This window comes from Panicum virgatum, chromosome 5N (assembly GCF_016808335.1).
Source record: "Panicum virgatum strain AP13 chromosome 5N, P.virgatum_v5, whole genome shotgun sequence".
Lineage (NCBI taxonomy): Eukaryota > Viridiplantae > Streptophyta > Magnoliopsida > Poales > Poaceae > Panicum > Panicum virgatum.
In genome coordinates, this window is record NC_053149.1 from 1,310,701 (window position 1) to 1,330,220 (window position 19,520).

General features: G+C 46.3%; 3 protein-coding genes across 34 annotated transcripts; 1 reads left to right on the forward strand and 2 right to left on the reverse strand.

Annotated features, from left to right (window-relative positions):
* Positions 1-652: 652 nt before the first annotated feature.
* Positions 653-5,828, forward strand: LOC120672518 (HVA22-like protein e). Of its 30 annotated transcripts, none has more exons than XR_005674185.1 (10): positions 673-1,565; positions 1,681-1,929; positions 2,064-2,429; positions 2,554-2,624; positions 2,745-3,857; positions 3,990-4,108; positions 4,178-4,223; positions 4,376-4,439; positions 4,861-4,999; positions 5,250-5,828. XR_005674185.1 is itself a non-coding variant. In XM_039952953.1 (3 exons), the coding sequence occupies exons 1-3, from the start codon at positions 1,446-1,448 to the stop codon at positions 2,079-2,081; spliced, it is 387 nt and encodes a 128-aa protein (XP_039808887.1). In that variant the 5' UTR covers positions 673-1,445; the 3' UTR covers positions 2,082-2,333. The 30 variants fall into 30 exon arrangements, 1 of the variants encoding a protein (XP_039808887.1); XR_005674192.1 differs by having other exon boundaries at positions 5,415-5,828; XR_005674191.1 differs by having other exon boundaries at positions 5,450-5,828.
* Positions 5,829-6,945: 1,117 nt separating this feature from the next.
* On the reverse strand, positions 6,946-9,680 carry LOC120672517 (S-type anion channel SLAH2-like). Of its 2 annotated transcripts, none has more exons than XM_039952952.1 (5): positions 9,500-9,680; positions 9,224-9,345; positions 8,578-9,141; positions 7,679-8,449; positions 6,946-7,590 (listed from the first exon to the last, which is right to left on the reverse strand). In XM_039952952.1, the coding sequence occupies exons 1-5, from the start codon at positions 9,522-9,524 to the stop codon at positions 7,222-7,224; spliced, it is 1,851 nt and encodes a 616-aa protein (XP_039808886.1). In that variant the 5' UTR covers positions 9,525-9,680; the 3' UTR covers positions 6,946-7,221. The 2 variants fall into 2 exon arrangements, with proteins under 2 accessions (XP_039808886.1, XP_039808884.1); XM_039952950.1 differs by having other exon boundaries at positions 9,434-9,680.
* A 3,009-nt stretch (positions 9,681-12,689) lies between these two features.
* LOC120673911 (U11/U12 small nuclear ribonucleoprotein 59 kDa protein-like) lies at positions 12,690-19,088 on the reverse strand. 2 transcript variants are annotated; one of them, XM_039954954.1, is made up of 10 exons: positions 18,765-19,088; positions 18,291-18,666; positions 18,093-18,176; positions 17,914-17,979; positions 17,586-17,658; positions 16,495-16,880; positions 16,295-16,335; positions 15,749-15,892; positions 14,075-14,329; positions 12,690-12,866 (listed from the first exon to the last, which is right to left on the reverse strand). In XM_039954954.1, the coding sequence occupies exons 1-8, from the start codon at positions 18,947-18,949 to the stop codon at positions 15,814-15,816; spliced, it is 1,290 nt and encodes a 429-aa protein (XP_039810888.1). In that variant the 5' UTR covers positions 18,950-19,088; the 3' UTR covers positions 12,690-12,866; positions 14,075-14,329; positions 15,749-15,813. The 2 variants fall into 2 exon arrangements, with proteins under 2 accessions (XP_039810888.1, XP_039810887.1); XM_039954953.1 differs by lacking the exon at positions 12,690-12,866 and having other exon boundaries at positions 13,708-14,329.
* Positions 19,089-19,520: the final 432 nt, after the last annotated feature.

Sequence of the window (19,520 nt, forward strand, 5' to 3'; positions counted from 1 at the left end):
AATAAAAAAATTGCATCAAAACCAAAAAGAAAAAAAAAGTTTGGTTAAAATTTTGGTCGGTAAAATTTTTTTGTTATATCAAAAAAATAAAAAAACTTAGCTCCCCCGCGCTGCCGGCCCGCGGCACCGCCTCCCGGTCGGCGGCCCACCGCACCGCGCATCCCCGCCGCACAGCGCAGGGAGGCGGATCCGGCGGTGGCGGTGGCGGGCGAGCGTGCGGCGGCCCAGGGGAGGCGGGATCTCGCAGCGGCGGGCGACGGGGGAGCACGCGGCGGCCGAGGGAGGCGGATTCAGCAGCGCTGCCGCACGGGGGAGCGTGCGGCGTCCCATGAAGGCGGTCCGGCGGCGGCGCGCGGCGGCGGCCGCAGGGGGAGGTGCGACGGCTTCAGGGAGGAAAGGGAGCCGGCTCAGGGCAGGGAAGGGAGCGTGGCTTCGGGGAGGAAGGAGAGCGGCGGTGTCGGCGGGGAGGCGCGCCGGCGACGGCAGCAACTGGTCAGGATCCCGATCCGTCGAGAGAGAATGGGAAGGAAAGGAAGAGGAAATGTGCGGGGAAGGGAAAGAAAATAGAATCTGACCATAAGTTGCTGTAGTTACCGTTAACGATAAACTCAGCATTAGGCTTAGAAGGCCGTGTGGTTGGACCGCACAGCGTGTGAACAAGGTAGAGTGCTTCCCATTCATGAAGACGGACTGCAGAGATCTTGTTCCCGGGCCACGGGCGGCGACGGCTCGCGGATTTAGGGTTCGGGAGGGAGGGCGACGGGGAGGGGTTTGGAGGTGCGGTGGCGGCGGCGCCTGCGCGCACGGTGAGGGGCCGGCGGCGCGAGCGACGCGGCGGAGACGGTGCCGGCGCGCGCGGTGAGCGGGACCACGCGACGTCGAGGAGTGCGGCCACGTCGGCACCCTAGGTAGCGCCAGGGACGACCTGGAAGAAGAAGTCGACGCAGCCACGCAGGGGTCGCCGGACGAGGCATAGGCGAGCGCCCGCCGGGACCGCGGCGCCTCCTTCGCCATCGGAGGGCGACTCCTCGCGGGTGAGCTCGGGATCCGCAGCGGCAGCGACGTTGGTGCTGAGGGCGGCGGCAGCCACAGCCATGGGGGGCCCGAGGAGCGCGACGGAGGCGGGCGTGGCCATGGCTAAGGCGGCGGCGGGAGGGTTTGGGTTTTCTGATTGCAGCGAGATCGAATCGATGGGGTTCCTGGATCCGTAACCCTAGCCTGGAAGCCGCGCCGCCGCCGCCTGGAAGCTGCCCGCCGCCGCCGGGTACTCGGATTCGCGCCATCCGCCGACGCGCGGGGCCGCGCCCTCCACTGGCCGCCTGTCCGCTCGCCACCCCTTCCGCACGATAGCTGCTGGCCTTGGGTTGGACGAGGGTGCCTTTGCCCCGGACCCGAACGGCCATACCGACCTGCAGTGCCTCGGGCTGGCCAGGGCCTTGCAGCCGATGGCCTCGGTGCAAGCAATGGAGAGCCCGTCGAAGCTTCACGGTGAGCAGGCTCGCCTACTGGATCATCTACTCCTTCATCACGCTCATGGATATGGTGCTCGAGTCCCTCATCTACTGGTCCGTTCAGACTGATGATTTAATCCATGATCTTGGCTTAATGCCCTCGTTGTTTTTATTGGGCATTGCTATATGTTTTTGTGTAAATAACTAATCTGAAGATCGCTGGAAACAGATACTCAGAATCCCGATTTGGTATGAGCTGAAGCTGCTGTTCATCGCGTGGCTGATGCTCCCCAACTTCATGGGCGCGGTCTTCATCTACGACAAGTTCGTCGTCAGGGAGCATCTCCAGAAGCACGGCCTCGCCGCCAGTGTCGGCTCCAGCGGCAAGGTCAAGAAGGACGACAAGTCGCCATCCTCTTCTCCCAAGGACAAGCAGAAGCCCAAGAGCAAGTTTCCTCGCCTTTGTCACCCCAAGAAGGTGACCTGACTTGACCTGAACTGAACTCCTCATGAGAGTTTCAACTTTTTCCGCATTTACAGTTTCCAGGCTTTTAGGATGTTTTTTTTACCTGACCGAAGATGTGGCTGATGTGTTTCGATTGAATGTTTCAGGATCATGGAGCTTACTAAAGCAGGGTGCGGGCGGCTTGTCGAGGCACAGCCTGAGGGGAGACGTAACCATAAAAAATAAATGGGAATTTGCCATCAGCATTGTTTTATGGTTGCCTAATTTATTGCTCTAGAAGAAGATAAGATAGATTTGTTTTAACCAATCTCGTGTAGAGTTCTGCTTCGAGGTTTAGTGTTGAGATGAATTCTTGAGCTAAGAATGTGCTGTACAAATCCTTGATAGCCATTAATATGATATAATATTATTTTTCATATGGATATCTAAATGATTGAATCTACCAACCTGGCAGGATGGGTGACTAGGCACAAGGAGATGCATGTGCCATAAGTCCTATGTTAACCTTTGAGGTAATTTTGTTGATTTTGTTTGTAAAGTTCTTTCGGTTATGGGTTTCATGTTTTATATAGAACTCTGCTTTTTAAAAAATTCATACTTGAGGGAAATAATTTTTTTCCCTTCACTTTATATTAGATCAAGCATTCCACTTTTGGGGATAATGTTAACACTTGGCTATTCACTTCTCACCTAAGACTCATCTTCAGGTATATACAGGCAATCATTACTTTTCCACAAGCTTGCGATTTTATGTAAATTTTAAGCCCTGACCATTGCTTTTTGTGGTCTTCATATGTGAATTCGAATCCTGCTGCCCATATGGTTAGAAATAATGGTATCCTTGGCTTCCAACTTGTTTTGCTCATGTATGGTTTAGACATGTAAAATGGAATCAAGAAATAATGATTATCTTCAATTGTAGAGGAATCAAATTAATATTTTCTAGACTAGGTGGTTAACATGGAGCTAGCTACTCTTAGCTTTTATAGTAGCAGATAAGATGATGAAAATTCTAAGGAGGAATTCTTTGAGATTATAATTTTTCCGATTTTGGAATGTCATAATCTGCAAAATGATCCATTTTTGTTAACACTAGGTTTTGCATGATGGTTTTGAAATATTTTTGGAACGCCTTATTAAAGAGATCAGGTGCGCATAGCTTAGTTACTGGCACTTTATGATTTTCTAATTTATTTGCATTCCATATTTGTGGAAGATGCTCGATTTTCTCTCCGTTTTGTTTATCTTGTAAGTGTAGATAGATAGTTAGATGTGGTATGTGTTAGAAAATCAGCACCAGTTCAACGTTTGCTTGCTGGTTTTGGGGACTGCATGAGCTAAGAGAAGAGACTATTTTTTTTTCTTTTGATTGACATCCTAAAATCTCTCCTTTTGTTTTCTTTTGGTTGTGAGCTGATTATCTTTCTTTTTGTGCGCTGATTAACATACTCTGGTTAACATTCGTTGGTTAACTTTCTAAATAATGTTTCCTAATAACTTTCTAAATGTTTCTGTGTTGTGGACACATTATTTGGCAAGAAGTATCAACGCAAGAAGAAGCAGGCGATGTCCAGTTGTCCACAACGGATTAGTCTAAGTTTATTTCCTTTTTTGTTAGTTCGGCTGTTTTCTAGGGGGGTTTTTAGTTATTTCCAAACTCTATAAATGTAAGGGCTGGCGGCTCATTAGGGTTTTGAGCAGAAAGATAATCCCTCAAGAACTCAGAGCCTCTTAGGAGGGCGAGTTGGGTGTTATCAATCTGCCATTGTAATCAGGTTTAGACTCAAGCCATATCATTCTGTGTGATATGTCACACAATATTTATTTTCAGATGACTTGTTCAGCCAAAGCAAAAATTCAGAATTTCAGATCTTGGACCAATGTATTCGATAAAATGCCCACCATGAATCCGTACCAAAGCTGTGCTCTACAAATCGGAGGTTTGTTTTTAATCCTTTAATACTCCATGTTAGCTGTGCTCTCTCTTCCTAAATAAGTTTTTCACCTACTAAATTTTTGACCTATGTCTGACCAGTCCTATTTTGCTTTTCTTATTCATATACTATTAGTAGATGGCAAAGTACTTCACAGCTTACAAGATAGGACACATCTTGGGCTTCTTTATGATATGGGAGAAGTCATATCTGTGTTGTGTTCCTCTTCATCAGTCCTTGTCGAAACACTTCTGAAGGTAGTTAACTATTACTGTATATTTATGTGAACTGAATCTTGATTTCCTATGTTGATGTTGTTTTTGCAGGCAAAGGGGTTTTTGGCGTAGACCCAGATAAGAGGAGCATGCGAGGGTAATTTTTTTAGAAATCAAACAGTCCTTTTTATACTGATTGACATTTATTTTTAGTTTATTTTAGTAGCATCAATTATCTCAACTCTACGATATTTTTATCTGATTCACTCATTTTTGAAGAATGATTAATTTGTTTGATTTTAAATGCAGCTCTTTGTGAAAGACTACTGAACATAGGCAAGGATCAACAAAGGGCAAAAACATATCAGTAAAAGTAAGCTTTTAATCACATAATGCACTTTATTTTGCAATTGTGAAATCAGAATTAGGAAGAGGGTGGGTGACACAGGGAGTTATGAGATCCTGAAATAAGTCGATAGCAAGCGGGCAAACATAGTGGAAAAAGAATGACGTCTTACTGTCTACCTAATGACACAGACACTGTAGAACACATGCATTCTGTAGGTCTGAACTTTGTGTGTGTGGCATGAAGCATCCCATCCCCGTTTCATTGATGGGTTTGGACCCGTTTCGGAGTCCAAGGTGGTTCGGACCTGATGCTGCGTGGCAGCGTGGGACAGTAATTGCCATGCCATCTCATATCTCATATCAGCTCATTCTCCCATGAAATTTTGGTGAATTTCATAATTTCTGTTATGTGCTTGTAATCATTTCATTTTGGCATGAGTACAAAGGGATGCTTTGTACCTTTTGCAGTTATGTCATGCCATTGGTGGACCAGAGGCTTTTTCAGAAAGAATGTTGAATGAAATCATAGATTGAAAATCTGCAAATGATTATGCCCTTATGGAAACTGAATCTGTTGTGGAAGAGGTATGCACTTTCCTAAACTTTGTAAATGCATTTTTGTTACCATTAGAGAATATGGAATTGTTGGTCCTGCATATGACATCAATTTACCACATAAGTTTTGGCTTCTTCTTTACTATCTCTATGTAATTTTTTTAAATTTGGAGATATCTAAATATATCTTTTAAGTCAAAAAATTTACTTCAGTATATTTATATGATACCTCTTAATGGAAAAAAGTACTTAACTATCTATGTACTTTCATAATTTACAGTAATGATCAATTTCAGTCTCTCAAGAAAATAGGAAGCTCTTAGGATAATTTGGCATGAATGTCTCGACATTAAAATAGATACAAAGTCACAGTAGTGCTTAATTATGAGGAATATCTAACCATGTGTCTGTACATCTGAAGCTTTGACTTGTTTGATTTGTGAAGTGCAAGTGAATCTGGATGCCCTTTGCTATTTTTAGGATTTGCATAGACTAGTGGAAAAATTGTTGAGTCTGACAGATCAAATGCTATCACATTCATCTTAAGATCTTAAGAGCACTACAGAAGCAACAAGATTTCATCCATTCATCCAGTAGTTTGTCAGAATATCTCTTTCCTTAGGACCTGTAGGTTGGTCTTCACGTAAGTTAGATTATAAGTTTCACCTTTAATTAATGTATGCCTGGGAGAATGTAGAGATCGAGAGGAAGACAATGTAGTTGTGCCAATTTGTACTTTCACATAACACATCCAACAATTCGTTTGCATACTTTGGAATTTGGAATATGTACATGGAGCATGAATATTATTTAAGGCAAATTGTATGCCTCTATAATATGGGGCTTGGAGTTGCTGATTTGAGCCGGATCTGGTTCAAGATCCACGGCCTCGAGGTCCATACAAAATTGATTTTTTTAATTCTTGTTACACAAAGCACATCAGATGATTGTGGTCATATTGTTTAATGTTTGGAACCAATCATTCAAATTAATTCTTGCTACATAAAATATAGAATGATTGAATGGACATCCATTCAGCAGTAGAAAGGCTCTTTTTAAAAAAGAAGGCTTCTGTTCTACTTCCTGTGACACATGGCTCCAGTAGTGTAAACGAGGTTTGAGATTCATGAATGAAGAATTGAAATCATTTCTCTAGCTATAGCTAGTATATATAGAAGTGAGTCCTAATTGGCGGTCACTGCAAACATATGTGAGGCGAAGGGTGGTTTGTGCTCACGTGTACACACGTCATACCAAAGTGGAAATTGTCTGTAGAGAAACATTTATGGGTATATTGATTTGATGTCACTAGCGAAACATTTTGGGCAAGGCATCCAAGACTCGTATGAATTCAGTTTAAAGGTGTAGAATGCACAAGGGTTCAGTTAAGCTAATGCCGAGCAAATGCTACTAAACTTTTTGTGAGAGGACCGTACATTTTCAATACAAGTGCACGAAGCTGGACTCTTTCTTCAGTAAATATTCATTCGGTTTTTTAAAAAAATTATATCATTGCCATGTGTAAGCATTAATTATAAATATAAAATTCTTATTCTGAATTTTTTAAAACATGTGCGTGCCGCACATGGGCATATGCTAGTAGGAAATAATTATTTATTTGTTTTATTTAAGTATTTATTTGCAATAGTTGAAAAATGTTTAGACTTTATAAAAATTGTTTGTAATAAAAGTATCACACAACTACAGTCATGTGTGGTCTTGATTTCAAGATCTTATGATCACAAATATGATGGTTCATTCGAAATTCAATTTTGATGCCTGATTTATCGTTTATGTTTTTCTTAATTTGAAACTTATTTGCATGTGTTTTGACGTCATCAACCTTGTCACTTTTGGTCGCATGTGTTGGCTTCTCTCCTCTGTATACTGATTGGGCCTTATGGAAATTAATAGTGAATGGGCCTTACGAAGATATTGTGCTAGTTTATTTTGCAATCTCTTCAGTATCTTGTGGGTGAACTGTGTACTCATGCGGAGATTAAAGCGCTATAGTATATCTTCCTCTGTGATACACGGTGTACATACAAAGAGTGCGCGTGAGTCCATACCTCATCATCCAATCCAGCCACGCATCTCACACTAGTGGCTCTGCCGAGCGCACAGCCCCCCCACGGCATCTTACCAAGCAGACGCGTCCGAGAGCTAGGACGACGACGATCCACCGTACGTATCAATGCGTATCACTGTCATGCTCGCGGTTGCCCGGCGGGTTCAGCCGCCCCGGTCTATAGCTACGTGTACGACGTCGCGGCGGCGGTGTCGAGCGCCGCCTGCTGCTGCTTCGTCCCGCCGCCGCGGCGCTTGCTCGGCCTCATCTCCTCCGCGAAGATGGGCTTGCGCCGGCGCTCCGTGATGGCGATGGAGATGTCGTTGGGGAAGAGGTCGCGGTGCACCACCGCGTGCAGCAGCGTCGTCAGGAAGAGCGCCGTCACGGTCAGCGTCGCGGCCGCCGTCAGGCCGATGCACATGCACTGCGTGAAGGCGTTCTTCACCTCCGACGCGTAGCGGATGGACGCGATCGCCGCGCTCGTCATCGGGAACGTGTAGGCCCACCACGCCAGCGAGAAGCCGAACCCCCGGAACAGGTTCACCCGCACGGCCTGCCACGATCGATCGATCCCGGAACAGCTTCAGCAGCAGCTACTAGTAGTCAATGGTCATGGAGATCGATCGAGCAAGCTAACTCACGAGCGACGCGTAGAGGAACATGGCGATGAAGTAGGCGACCCGGGACCCGTAGCCGAACTCGCCGGTGATCCTCGCCCACGCCAGGCACGCCACGCTGGGCGCCGCCACAAAGAGGAAGAAGACCGGGTGGAGGTCCCGGGGCAGCGTCTCGCTCGTCGGCAGCCGCTGGTACAGCGTCACGAACAGCACCATGTAGTGCGCCAGCCCGACGGAGAAGAAGAACATCGGGCCCTCCTTGAGGCCCATGATGCCGCCCAGCAGCGCGCCCACGAAGTTGCCGACGATGGAGAGGTGGTTGGAAGGGTTGGCCACCCGCGAGAGCCGCCGCTGCCCGCCGGAGATCCACTGCCCGTAGATCTTGAGCTCCAGGCACACGATGGGCGCCATGAGCACGTACCAGAGCCAGTGCGGGAGGCTGGCCGCCACCAGGTCCGGCACGCCGATGGCCAGGAACAGGCACGCGATCCACGGCGCGAAGAAGAAGTTGACGCGGATCGGGTGGTAGTACTCGCGCCGCACCGCCTCGAAGTAGAACACCACCTTGCAGGCGTAGAGCGCCGACACCGCGACCATGAGCGCCACCGAGACGCACCAGAGCACCAGGTTGATCTTGACGGTGATGTGCAGGAACCGCGTCGACGCCGAGATGGCGATCCGCTTCCACAGGATGGCCTGGCTGCTCATCCCCATGCACATGCCGAACGCCGACACCGGGAACCGGAGCAGGAACGGCCACGTCTTGTCGGACGGCAGGATCAGCTCCTCCGAGGACTGCCCGCCACCACACACAACAGCAGCAACAACAACAACACGCCGGTCAGCCAGCTGCCACGAAGTACTGAGTTCTTGGTGCTAACGGCAGCTACGGATGTGATTGTGATAAGCAGCAGCACTAGTACCCGCAGCTTGTCGAGCTCGGGGCCTTCCAGCGCCGCGAAGAAGCGCTGCACTTGGGGCATGGAGGACGAGAGCCGGCGGTTGCTCGCCGCGTCGTCTTCCTCGGGCTCCTCCTCCTCCTGCGGCTGCGGTGCCGGCGGCCGCCCGCCCAGGAGGTGCGTGGTGATCTGCTTCTCCAGCTTACCGGACCACGTCTTGAACGAGTCGTAGCTCTTGTCCCGGCGCGCCTTGGACCTCGCCCCGTGCGGCGCGCTCCGGCTCGGGTCTTCGTGCCCCTGGGCGGCGCCCTTCGCACTCGGCGGCGCCGCGGGGATCGGCTGGGACCGGAACACCACCTTGTCAGGCTGCGCCAGCGCCACGGCCACCGGGGCGCGAGGGGGCACCATCATCCGCCGCGGCGCGTCCGTTATGGCGTGCCGCTCCAGCTCCGCCTCCGTCCTGGAGGCGCCGAACCCGGTCGGCGACGCCGGCAGGCTGATCGACACCTGCCGCGCGGCCGGGAACGACGGCGAGTACCCCGGGGACGCTGCGGCCATGGCGGCGGCGATCATGTCACCGTGTCGCTCCTACGCACACACCAAACCGTTCATACTAGTGGTTTCCACCAGATGCTAGCTGAGTGTATGGTCAGTGACACGAGGGCTTTACTCTGAAGACCGGCTCCTCGGCGGAGAGGCTCGACGGGATGTGAACGGCGACGGCGTCCGGGTGCACGAGCGCGGAACGTTGCGGCGCCGCAGGTTCGTCCGTCTCCATGAACCTCGCGAAACCTGCGACATAGACAGATGCATGCTCATCGTCAGAGGAAAACAAAATAAACAAAGGCTGGAGATCGATCGACACAAACGCAGACAACACCATAGCTGATCACTAGCTTGTCAGTGCAAGGAGTGGAGTCATCTATCATCACTATAGAGTTCTTACGGGTGCACGCAGTGCATCTTGTCATTGTCGTTTACTTCCTGACTGAGCAGTGATCACTATGAGAAGAAGTTCAGGGGAATGTTACTTTGAAGCCAAGATAGATGAACAAGCATCAGGTAGTCCCGTGGTGTAACAGACAAGAGAATCAGCTGCTCACAAGAAGATGCAATGCAATACCACTTGTGTAGTGGACGCACGTATATATAAGGCCTCGGAGCTGAGTGCAGGGAGCTAGCTAGATAGACGGCATCGCCGGGCAGAATGTGCAATTGAATGCCGACGCATCACGAACCGTCCATATGTGTGGCGCAGGCGCCGCCGTGCAGGATATCCCGGCAAGATCTCCAGACTTGTGGCTCCGGAATTCCGAGCGCAAGCATGGCAAGCGTTGGGCACAGATGGCATGGCCTTTCCTGAACTGCAGGCAACCCTGACGAGACCAGGGCCTCTAGTTTTGGTAGCAGATGCCAGATGCAGAGCTCTTGGGGGAAGAGAACAGTCGGCCAGGCAGGCTGAGACACATGCTTCTACAGGGTGTAGCGCAATGAATCGCAACTGGGCGATGGCTAAGTTGATAGGACGACCGTCATATCTGAAACTTATTGCTTGCCTTATCATTCAGTAGCTAGCTAAGCTCTGAAAAGTAGTACCAGCGCAGGGGAGGAGTGAGATGACAGTCTGTTTTCAGCTTTCCAATAAATCTTTTCCACAGGGATGCAAATCAGTTTGCATCTGAATTCCATCTTTTAATTCTGTTATAAAAGATTAGCAATCTGGTTTAAAAAAAAAGATTAGCATTGCTAGTTCTGAGATGAGAACTAGCAACAAGGTAGGTAAACGCAGGCACAACGATCGATCGTTCAAGGGAGGCTACAAGTGGACAAGGCCACGCGCCAACTTTCTTAACTGAAAGCGAAGCGCGTGCAGCATCCGCACACGGCCTTAGGGCAAAGGCTTCTGACTGAGCCACGCCACATGCCATGCCCGGTTGCTGTCAGGGAAACTCAGGCGGCAGCCTGAACTGCCTAGAAGCTCCAGAGCCTGAATTTTTCTGAACTTGTTTTCGCCCTCCCGTCTCGTGGGTTTCATTTCAACGCGAGGCCGGGCGTCAGAGAGAAGCGTCGTTCCCGATGCGATGTGATGGAACGATGCCAGCAGGGAAGAAGTAATCTCGTACCTTGAACATAGGTGCATTAGTGAATCCGGTAGGGACGAGCAGGGGCAATGCAGGCAGCAGGCGGGGGCTCGGCGATGCCGCCGGCGGTGAGTCCGATCCTCGGGGGCGATCACCGGTCGGGGTGGATTGGGGCTGGGAGATGAGCGTCCGGGTCGGGCCCGTCGGTCGATCAGCCAGCGGCGGCGATCGCGGTGGCGCGCGCGGCCGGCGGGGTTAGGAGTGGCGGGCGACGGGACGGGGAGGGTACGCGGGGGCTGTGTCGCTGCGGGTGGGGTCGGAGTCGACGAGCCCGATGCCAGCCCGGAGCACGTGTCAGCCTGGGCCTGGCTAGGGAGGTTGACCTGTGTCCGTACGTCTGGGGATGTGGCTTCACGATTACAGGTGTGCCATGTAGGATCAAGGATGCCACAATGCAAGAACGACGTGAGTATGGCATGCTAGGCCCACGATATAACTCAGATAGACTCTCGGCTGGTGGTGCTGATGCTGGTTTGTTGAGAGAAAAAAACTACTGGCTAGTGGCTAATACTGATTTGATGTGAGAAAAAAATAATACTACCTGGTTGACTGACAAGTCAGCCAAACGGAGTCAAGTGTTTCCACGATTATATATGCATGCGGTGCGTCACCTTCTTAAGTTTTTTTAGGTCATATTTACCCCTACAATGCAACTGTGCAAGTTGCAAGATAATTTATCTTTGTCCAGCAAATGATATACTAGCATGCATGGAGCTAAGAAGTTTGAGCAAGGTATTATCTAATTAAAGCGGGGCAGATATATTTTGGGGACTCACCAGCCAGATAGCTGACCTTGCAAATCAATGCACAGGGGTCTGCTGGCGCGGAGTATGAATGAACAAACGGGAGCACTAGCTCCAGTGTTGATTCGCCTCCTCCCTCTCCCTTGAGGAGCCCCTCTCTGATGTGTGGGTGTGGGTGTGTTCTCCCGTCCCCTCGTCCCGGATTTATATATGTGCAACAGTACAAATTCTTCCACCCCCAGGCAATGGCAGGATTTTGCAAGCACTAACAGCCTCATTTTCCCTTGTGATAACATAACCTCACGCATATATTAGCGAGAGATAATTAAGTTATCCGGTACAGGAGCGACGTGGCCGATCGAGGCCACTCACTATAGAACGAATATGTTGGCTGGGATTAATTGGTTCCAAGAGCTAGCTACTACGTTGCCCACCATCAACACCAGATGCCATCACAGCAGGAACATATATAATCCCTCCCATGTTCAAATACATACAGGACTTTTAGTTTTATTTTAACTAATTAGCTTATTTATTTTATTTAAACGTCATATATATGCAGGGGCGGAGCTAGAGATAGACGGAGGGGGGTGCGACGCTTTGTAACAAACAAATAATACTCAAACAAATATGGTGAAAAAACTAAATGTAATGAATGATTATGAACTTTTTGTGGGTGCGGCCGCACCCAATACTTATAACCTAGCTCCGCCCCTGTATATATGCATGGGAGTCGTACCCGTACATTATCTCGTGTTTTTCGCAAAACAAAAAAAGAAGAAGAAGAAGAAGAAAAGAAACATATTGTCGAGTGATTTAAATTGGAAAAACCAACAATTGTCCTCATATATAGCAGCAGCTGGTATTACAAAGATCCATCTGCACAGTGCTAACACATGGTGACCACGCATGCGCGGTTGCCATCACACTCCTACTAGTTAGAAAGAAACTCATGCAACGACCCCAAGCACGAGCATTTGCGTGAGTACGATAGGTGGAGTTACCGATAAGCAAGGTCATTATATAAGTCTCCGGCACCAGCACAAAGCAAGGCTGCGAGGCCAGGTCACACCCACAGCCACACCATGTCACCACATATATCATGCCGGGGGAATTAATATAATTAGAACCCAAATCCCAGCAAACCAATCGTTCCATGACCATTTTGCAAAGCATGGAAATAAAAAACCTAAAGTAGCTTAAAGGCCAAAAGACAAAAGCGCGCCATGCTTTAACGTTCTTCCTTTAGTCCCTTTTGGAATCCATGGACAAATGCCGTATGAATAACAATCAAAAGATGATGAAACAAAACGGCACTCACCCAACATCACATCAATATTAGGTTTGGACCCGCAACTGGTCGAGTAAGAATTGCATCAGTTCCAAATGAATTCCTTCAAAGTTGTGCCATTCAAAAATCAATTTTCATCTGTAAAGATAGAACAAATCACAAATTTATTTTCTTTTAATTTGGCGAGGGGAATGTAAATTATATAACATACTTCACCAACTTCAATTTCACTATAATATCCATGTATTTGTAACGCTATAGCACTGCATAGAATAAAAAGGATTAGCAATTTGTCACAAAGGATGACATGACCATGCTAGGTGGGTTGCTTCATTGACCTGTCTCTTAACATCCATGCCTAGATGCAGAAACGAAACGGCCTTCAACTAAGTCAGAGGACAACTGGATACTCCGTTTCTTACGACTAGAAACCTATACTAGTGCGCCCACTAATTTCCAAAAGAGCAAACCGGCATTATTATCCACAAAAGCAAGGAGATATGTTGCCCTGATATCAAGAATCATCAATTTTGTCACCACAAGCTTTAGGATTCAGTGTTGGGAAATGCAATCACCTCAAAGCGATAAGAGAATGGGAGGAGCAAGCAAGCATAACCAGAAAGGTGGTCTGCATATGCTGTCCTTATATTATCTAACAGATCCAGTACTCGATGCTAATGACATCCAATTCATGAACCTCTTTGTTTCTCCTTAGGGTGTCCATAAGTTTTTCGTTGGATGCTTTTTCATGGAGCCTTATGCCCATTGTACAGGATATAGAAAAGCAAAGTCCTAATAAACAGGTCAGCTGTCAGTCATCTACCCAGAATGCTGCTGTAGGGAAAATGGGTAAGGTAACTCAAATGGCCATGCACTTGCAGCCTTGTGCTTTTTTTTTTGTGTTGAAAAGGTGCAAAAATAGCCATGCACTGAGGCTCAAAAATGTTATCCATATAATCAATCATAGATTAGACCAAGATATTTAAAACTCCATTCATTACTGGTAGGTTAAATACAATGCTTTACCTTAACCAGTCACCTTTATAAAAAATTCTCATCAGTTCAGCAGACTACACAGATTGCACTAAATTCTACTATTTGAGAACCTACCACGTCAAATCACCAGTGAGCAAGGGGGGCCATTCTTTACATAGACAAATCAAGGACCTACTTTGTTGGAGATCAAATGAACGATGTGCCAACAAAAGTGTTATGGAAGTTTGTGCTCATTGAGCAGACAATGATTGAGGCACCAGTAAAACAGTAGGGTGCCTGGACAGCTGGAAGGATTGAAGCTAACAAAAGATATGATCATGCAGATCATGTCTTGTGTGTTACAAATTTACCTTCGGCACCTTAAATCCATGAATATAGTATACTCTTGAGCAACAGTGCCAGCCTTTGCTCTTTCCTTCAGCTTCTTTTTCATTCCACCTTGTCATAGAATACGAGTCAAACACAGATTAACTGGTTATTCGTTATTGTACCTTCTCCTTTGTACTTTGAGTCACCATTCACTGAGTTTAACTTGGGATCTGTAAGTTGTCTTAGCAAGATGCCATAGTTTCTTCCAGAACTTTGCATTGTTTTGTCCTCAGATCCTGGGAATCACCAGAAGAAAGGTGAATATAAAAGAATTATCAGCGTATAATAAAGCTTAGCCTAATTCATTATACGGTGATCTTGAAGTTGTTTGAATGTAATTAAAGTATTTTGCAGTTTAGATAAAGGTACATGTCTAGCCTAATAGAAAAATATAACATAGTCTGACACTCCATGAAATTAAATCAACAATAGGTGTAGGGATATAAACAGCAATAAGTAACATTATGTAATGTAATATTTACAAATTATTTAGATCTAAAAAAATCTTTAGCTGCATTTAGTTTTTTACACCAAAAGAAAAGTACTGAAATATTGTAGCTTGGCTGGTTAGTTGTTTATTTCTCAATAAGGTAATTTAGTGCTCGAATCTGTTATAGATACTTATGTTTTCTTCCATAATTACAAGTTTCTGCATTAATAAGTTGGGAGCAAGTCATATCCGCATATCATTAGAGTGGGACATTCTGTTTCAAGAACAGGAGGTAGTTTTATGTTAAGCATTGTCCCTATGCATTAGGATTTATAGGACCTACAGACCTAATGGATTACAGATCAATTTTTCCTCTCTTTTTCTTTCTCATTCTCAGTAGTAATATGTCCTGAGGCTAAGTAATTTGGATTCATATTCTAGTAGACAGCAGGTCGCAATGAACAACTCAACAAGTCAGAAAAAAAAAACTTGCTGGCAATCTTCACGTAAACAAAATGTCTCTACAACCACAAAAAAGAGAGTCATTGCTAGTGTTTTCTTTCTTTTCCTTAACTAAGCCAGGATATCAACTGAGCATATACAAATTAAAATTTAATTCAGGACTTGACATCACAGAAACCACAGATGGAACATATAGTAGGCGTGGAAAATACCACGTCCTGGAAAATGTATAGACCAGAATAAATTTTGTTTTCCACATACACACAGATGGTTTCTATAGTTAAAGTTTCATGATAATCCATGCATAAATCGGAAAATAATTAAGCATTAAAATGTTTACAAGACAAGCAACTGAGTAAACTTAACTCGGACTGAGCAACTCCAGCAATTGCCCCTAAATCAGAATCTCCAAATGCTATATGAGGACTACCTCTATTTTTTAGGGGCTTCCAAATTTGCTTCAACTCTAGCAATAACCTTCAATTCTAACTCATAATAGAGGGCTCCCTAGAGACCCCATAGGAATAGTGGGTGGACGAGGGAATTTGGAGACCTCCTTAGAATAGAGGGTCTGCTGGATTGCATCTTTTTTGTTAAACCCTCTAAACATGAGATAGGGGGCTGTTTAGAGGGTCTGCTGGAGTTGCTCTAACACCTCTACATCATTAATTGACATGAGATGACAGTAGGTACTGATACCTCTGGGAACCTCTCAAGGAATGTAAAAACACTTAAAGTTCTATAACTCAAGTACCTAGCTTACCTCGCAGGAGCCTTGAAAGATTCCAGAGGTTTTGAAGCAGAATATTTGCAGAACTCAATGGTGATTTACTTGGGCTGCACTAAATACGATGCCCATACCTCATCAGATGGAGGGGGTGGTTGAACCCAGTGCCCTGGTATACGGCTGCAGGCAGGTGCAACATTCACAATTAAGGAAAAGAATATATAAGATTTGATTAACACACCACAGCACTGAGAGCCATTCTGTTACTCCAGCTGTACATTAGTTACATGCTGTTATATAGGAGTAGAAGATAGTCGAACAAAAAACAATGAAGTTACATTAAACTATATTCTTCCAGCAGCAATAAGATGAAGCTATCATAAGTGTATCAGGCTTGAAAGTGAGGACACAACAATGCATCAATTTCAAACTAAAAGAAGCTGATGGTTTTTCATCTTGTTATTGTTAACTAATAGAAGTCCACAAACCATAATTACATAGTAACTCCAAATTAGTTACAGAGATTCTTGTTCAATGCATCTAGCTAGCTCGAAAGAAATTGCTTCAACACTAAGTTCTCACCTTCCTCCAGGTCTGATGAAAGAATCCCACATTCTGCGGACCTAAAACAGAGGCAATATAAAAACAAGCTATTACTGAGTAAATATATTGAGTAATTGCCCATGTCATGAAGTGAAAGTGAAAATTATCAAGTTATTTACAGTCTCATACATGATTAACTAAAAAATACTCTCACAAAGTTATTAAGTTGGCACAATTACCTCAATGAGTGTCCCCATATCGTAGCTGCTTCCATGATAATAATGGTAGAACTCAAAAGGAAGATTGCTTACAGGGTCATGATGTCCATGCCCTTTTCCCTCAACTTTATGACCTTCATGTTCTGTTTTCTGACTTGCCTGGTCATTTTTCTCACTTATCCCTACATCTCCCAGATTCTTGTCTTCTGTTGGTCCACTTTTCAAATGCTCAGAACCATCTTCGTGATGATTTTCATTCTGTGGAGCCTTCCTTGACTCCTCAGCAGTCAGAATAGCATCCTTAACAGCATCAGTCCGAGCAGCAGTTGCAGCTTGGCGCTCTTCTTCCTCAACTGCAGCCTTAACACGCTCGAGGTATTTATCATCCTCTTCAGGAAGAAAATGACCTACAACATAAAAAGAAATTCATGTATCCATCTCTTGTAAAACACCAAACAAAACAGAAATGGAAAATTAACACCACCAATGCAAAGAGTAAAGTTTGCAGTTTTGCAGAATCCTTTGAGCACACTGGCATTCCTAAAAATTTGCAGCCTTGCAGAAGCCCGTGAGCAGTGGCATTAAAAGTTTTCGCCAGTGGGATCATATACAGGTGGACAGATATATGTTATTGCCGATGTGAATAAGATATCCTTTTCTCTCTCAAAAAAAATGAAAAGGGGTTGCTAGGCATGTGCACTTTCAGCTTGCATTTACCGGACTCTGAACAATATAGCTGAGTCTTTAAGGTCAGAAAACAATGTGATAATGACACTCCATCTAGTAAAAGTCCATCAGAGGATTGGTATGTCATGATGTAATTCAATCACGAAAATAAAGTATAATCACCACAATTTTTCCAACTGCCTATGCTTTTATGGCTGAGAGAGTGGATTTAAATGCTAAAATATTTGTTAATTAAATTAAACATGACACGTTATTTCCTAGATCATCCACCTCATTAATTTTATAATTTATGGTTAGAAGGTTGGAAAATATTGCATGTATAAACAGACAAGGTAAATAAAGAAATAGGTAAACTCCTTAATATAATGAGACGCAGGTCTCCTGCTTTTTTCGAGAGAAAAAAAAGGTAAACAGGAATATCTCACCTTGTTTCTTCATTTTTTGAACTCTTATAGAACGAAGCTCCTGAAGTTTCTCAACCATTAGGGCAAGCTCGAGCTGGAAGTACCAGATTTTATATAACAAATTAGTATATTCAGAATCAAGAATATTATGAAAACATCCATAGAATAGAATCAGAGGGTTCCTAAATTCATAACAAAACAAGAGAAAAATCAAAAGAATGTGAAGGCATAACTTAAAGGTTGCGGCTAAACTTATCCATACTAAAATAGTAATAAAAGACAGTCCTGAACAATCTAGAGAACAGATCGCTCACACTACACAATAGGCATGAAATTTGTTCCATATTACCTCAGATTCTAGGCGCTTTCTTTCCTCATTTGCTTTCTTTCTAGAAATCTGCTTCATGCTTTCCACCTGGTTTACAAGTAGAGAAATGAATCAGTTAATCATGGAGCAGCAATGCTGTCCTAATTCAGAACAACCCTAACAAGTGAAACAAAATTTCACATAAATAAAAAGAAAGGCACCTTCCGTTTCGCAATGTCCTTGGCTATTTGCTTGGCCCTCCACTCATCAGCTTCCTGGTCAATTCTATCATAATTTGCACGCTCCTGTGAAACATCGAGACGATGGAAGTTGTCATATTCATATAGTTGGATTTTGGCTGCTTTTAAGGAATGCCTTCACAAACATATAAACCGTAAAAAGACAAGGGTGAGGACCACCTTCTGAAAAAGCTCTGCGACATGCTTTCTTTTCCTCTTCCTCCAGCTCTTATTTCTCTTGGCTTTCTGCATCTTCTTTGTTAACCTAACCATTGCCGATCTTTCCTCCCAAGGACCGCTTTGATTAATTGCAGAAGCAATAGGTGCAAGAAGATGCTGAAGTTGATGGCAAAGGTAATTAGCTGCATCTGTTGCCATCGACTCATGAGTATCCTGACTAACCCCCATAGATCTAGCAAGCTCGACGAAACGGAGGTGCTTGTCTTCCGAAGAATCAGCAGACCCTGACGGCAGGTTCGCCGAAGACGAGTCAGATTCTTGTGCAGCAGCATCACCGGGATCTCTGGTGGCTGCGATTTCGTCGAGCTCATTTATCCTGACAGCTCATCAAATCCATCGTCAAGACAAGCGCGTAAATAACCAGATTGCAATGCCAACAGTGGCTTTCCAGGGTATACGGAAATAGGAACTCACAGTGCAGTCGAAACCTCGATGGTCTCCTGCAGCTTCCTCACATGGTCCCGCACATTGTCACGGTGCCAGAAGGAAACGGCAGGCGAAGGCTGGGGCGGCGGCTGCTGCTGCTGCTGCTGCCACTGCCACGGGGGAGGGTGCAGAGGACGAGGAGGCGCCCCGAAAGCATTCGGCGGGCGGAACATACCGAGCAGCCTCGCAAAGGGACGGCGCCGCGGTGGCTCCGGGGAGCGCCGCGGCGGCGGTGGCGACGAGCGGGCGGGTGGGGGGATCGGCTGCCTGCGCTCCGGTTGGATGAAACGGGAAAGGGAGAGTCGGAGAGAAGAGTCGCTGGGCCGCTGCCAGCTGGGCTCCGTGTAGTGCTGGCCCGTCTCCTCGCTTTTGGTTGGAATGTGTGGGGTGGGGTGGGCCAGATGGCGAGAGTCGTGGGCTGAAGGCGGGCGCTCGCGAAGGAGGAGGAGAAAGAAGGCCGGGCCCGGGTCGTGGTATTTTAGTACAGGGCGACGCGGCCTGTGGGCCTTCACCCTCGCGTCTGTCTATTGTATTATCTCGCCAAGTGAGGGGCCTTTCTGCAAACAGACGGGTGGGTCCAGGGACGCGGGGGGCACGTTGCACGTGAGATATTTTTGTGGGGCCGGGCAGGGCACCTCGCCCCCACGAAGCGCGCTGCATGCATGGCGCGTAGCGTCTCGGCCAGTCGTGCAGCGACACGTCGCACCGGGTCGCGGTCCGTTGCGTGGAGCCGAACGAGTGACG

Bases quoted from the DNA above. Each gene is read 5' to 3' on its own strand.
- LOC120672518 (XM_039952953.1), top strand. From the start codon at position 1,446: ATGGCCTCGGTGCAAGCAATGGAGAGCCCGTCGAAGCTTCACGGTGAG. The intron at 1,566-1,680 runs GTCCGTTCAGAC...CGCTGGAAACAG, and splicing joins CTCGAGTCCCTCATCTACTG to ATACTCAGAATCCCGATTTG.
- LOC120672517 (XM_039952950.1), bottom strand. From the start codon at position 9,524: ATGACAAGATGCACTGCGTGCACCCGTAAGAACTCTATAGTGATGATA. The intron at 9,346-9,433 runs GTGTTGTCTGCG...TCTATGTCGCAG, and splicing joins CAAGCTAGTGATCAGCTATG to GTTTCGCGAGGTTCATGGAG. The intron at 8,450-8,577 runs GTACTAGTGCTG...GGTGGCGGGCAG, and splicing joins CCGAGCTCGACAAGCTGCGG to TCCTCGGAGGAGCTGATCCT.
- LOC120673911 (XM_039954954.1), bottom strand. From the start codon at position 18,949: ATGTTCCGCCCGCCGAATGCTTTCGGGGCGCCTCCTCGTCCTCTGCAC. The intron at 18,667-18,764 runs GTGAGTTCCTAT...ATGAGCTGTCAG, and splicing joins ATCGAGGTTTCGACTGCACT to GATAAATGAGCTCGACGAAA. The intron at 17,659-17,913 runs GTAATATGGAAC...TGGTACTTCCAG, and splicing joins GAAAGCGCCTAGAATCTGAG to CTCGAGCTTGCCCTAATGGT.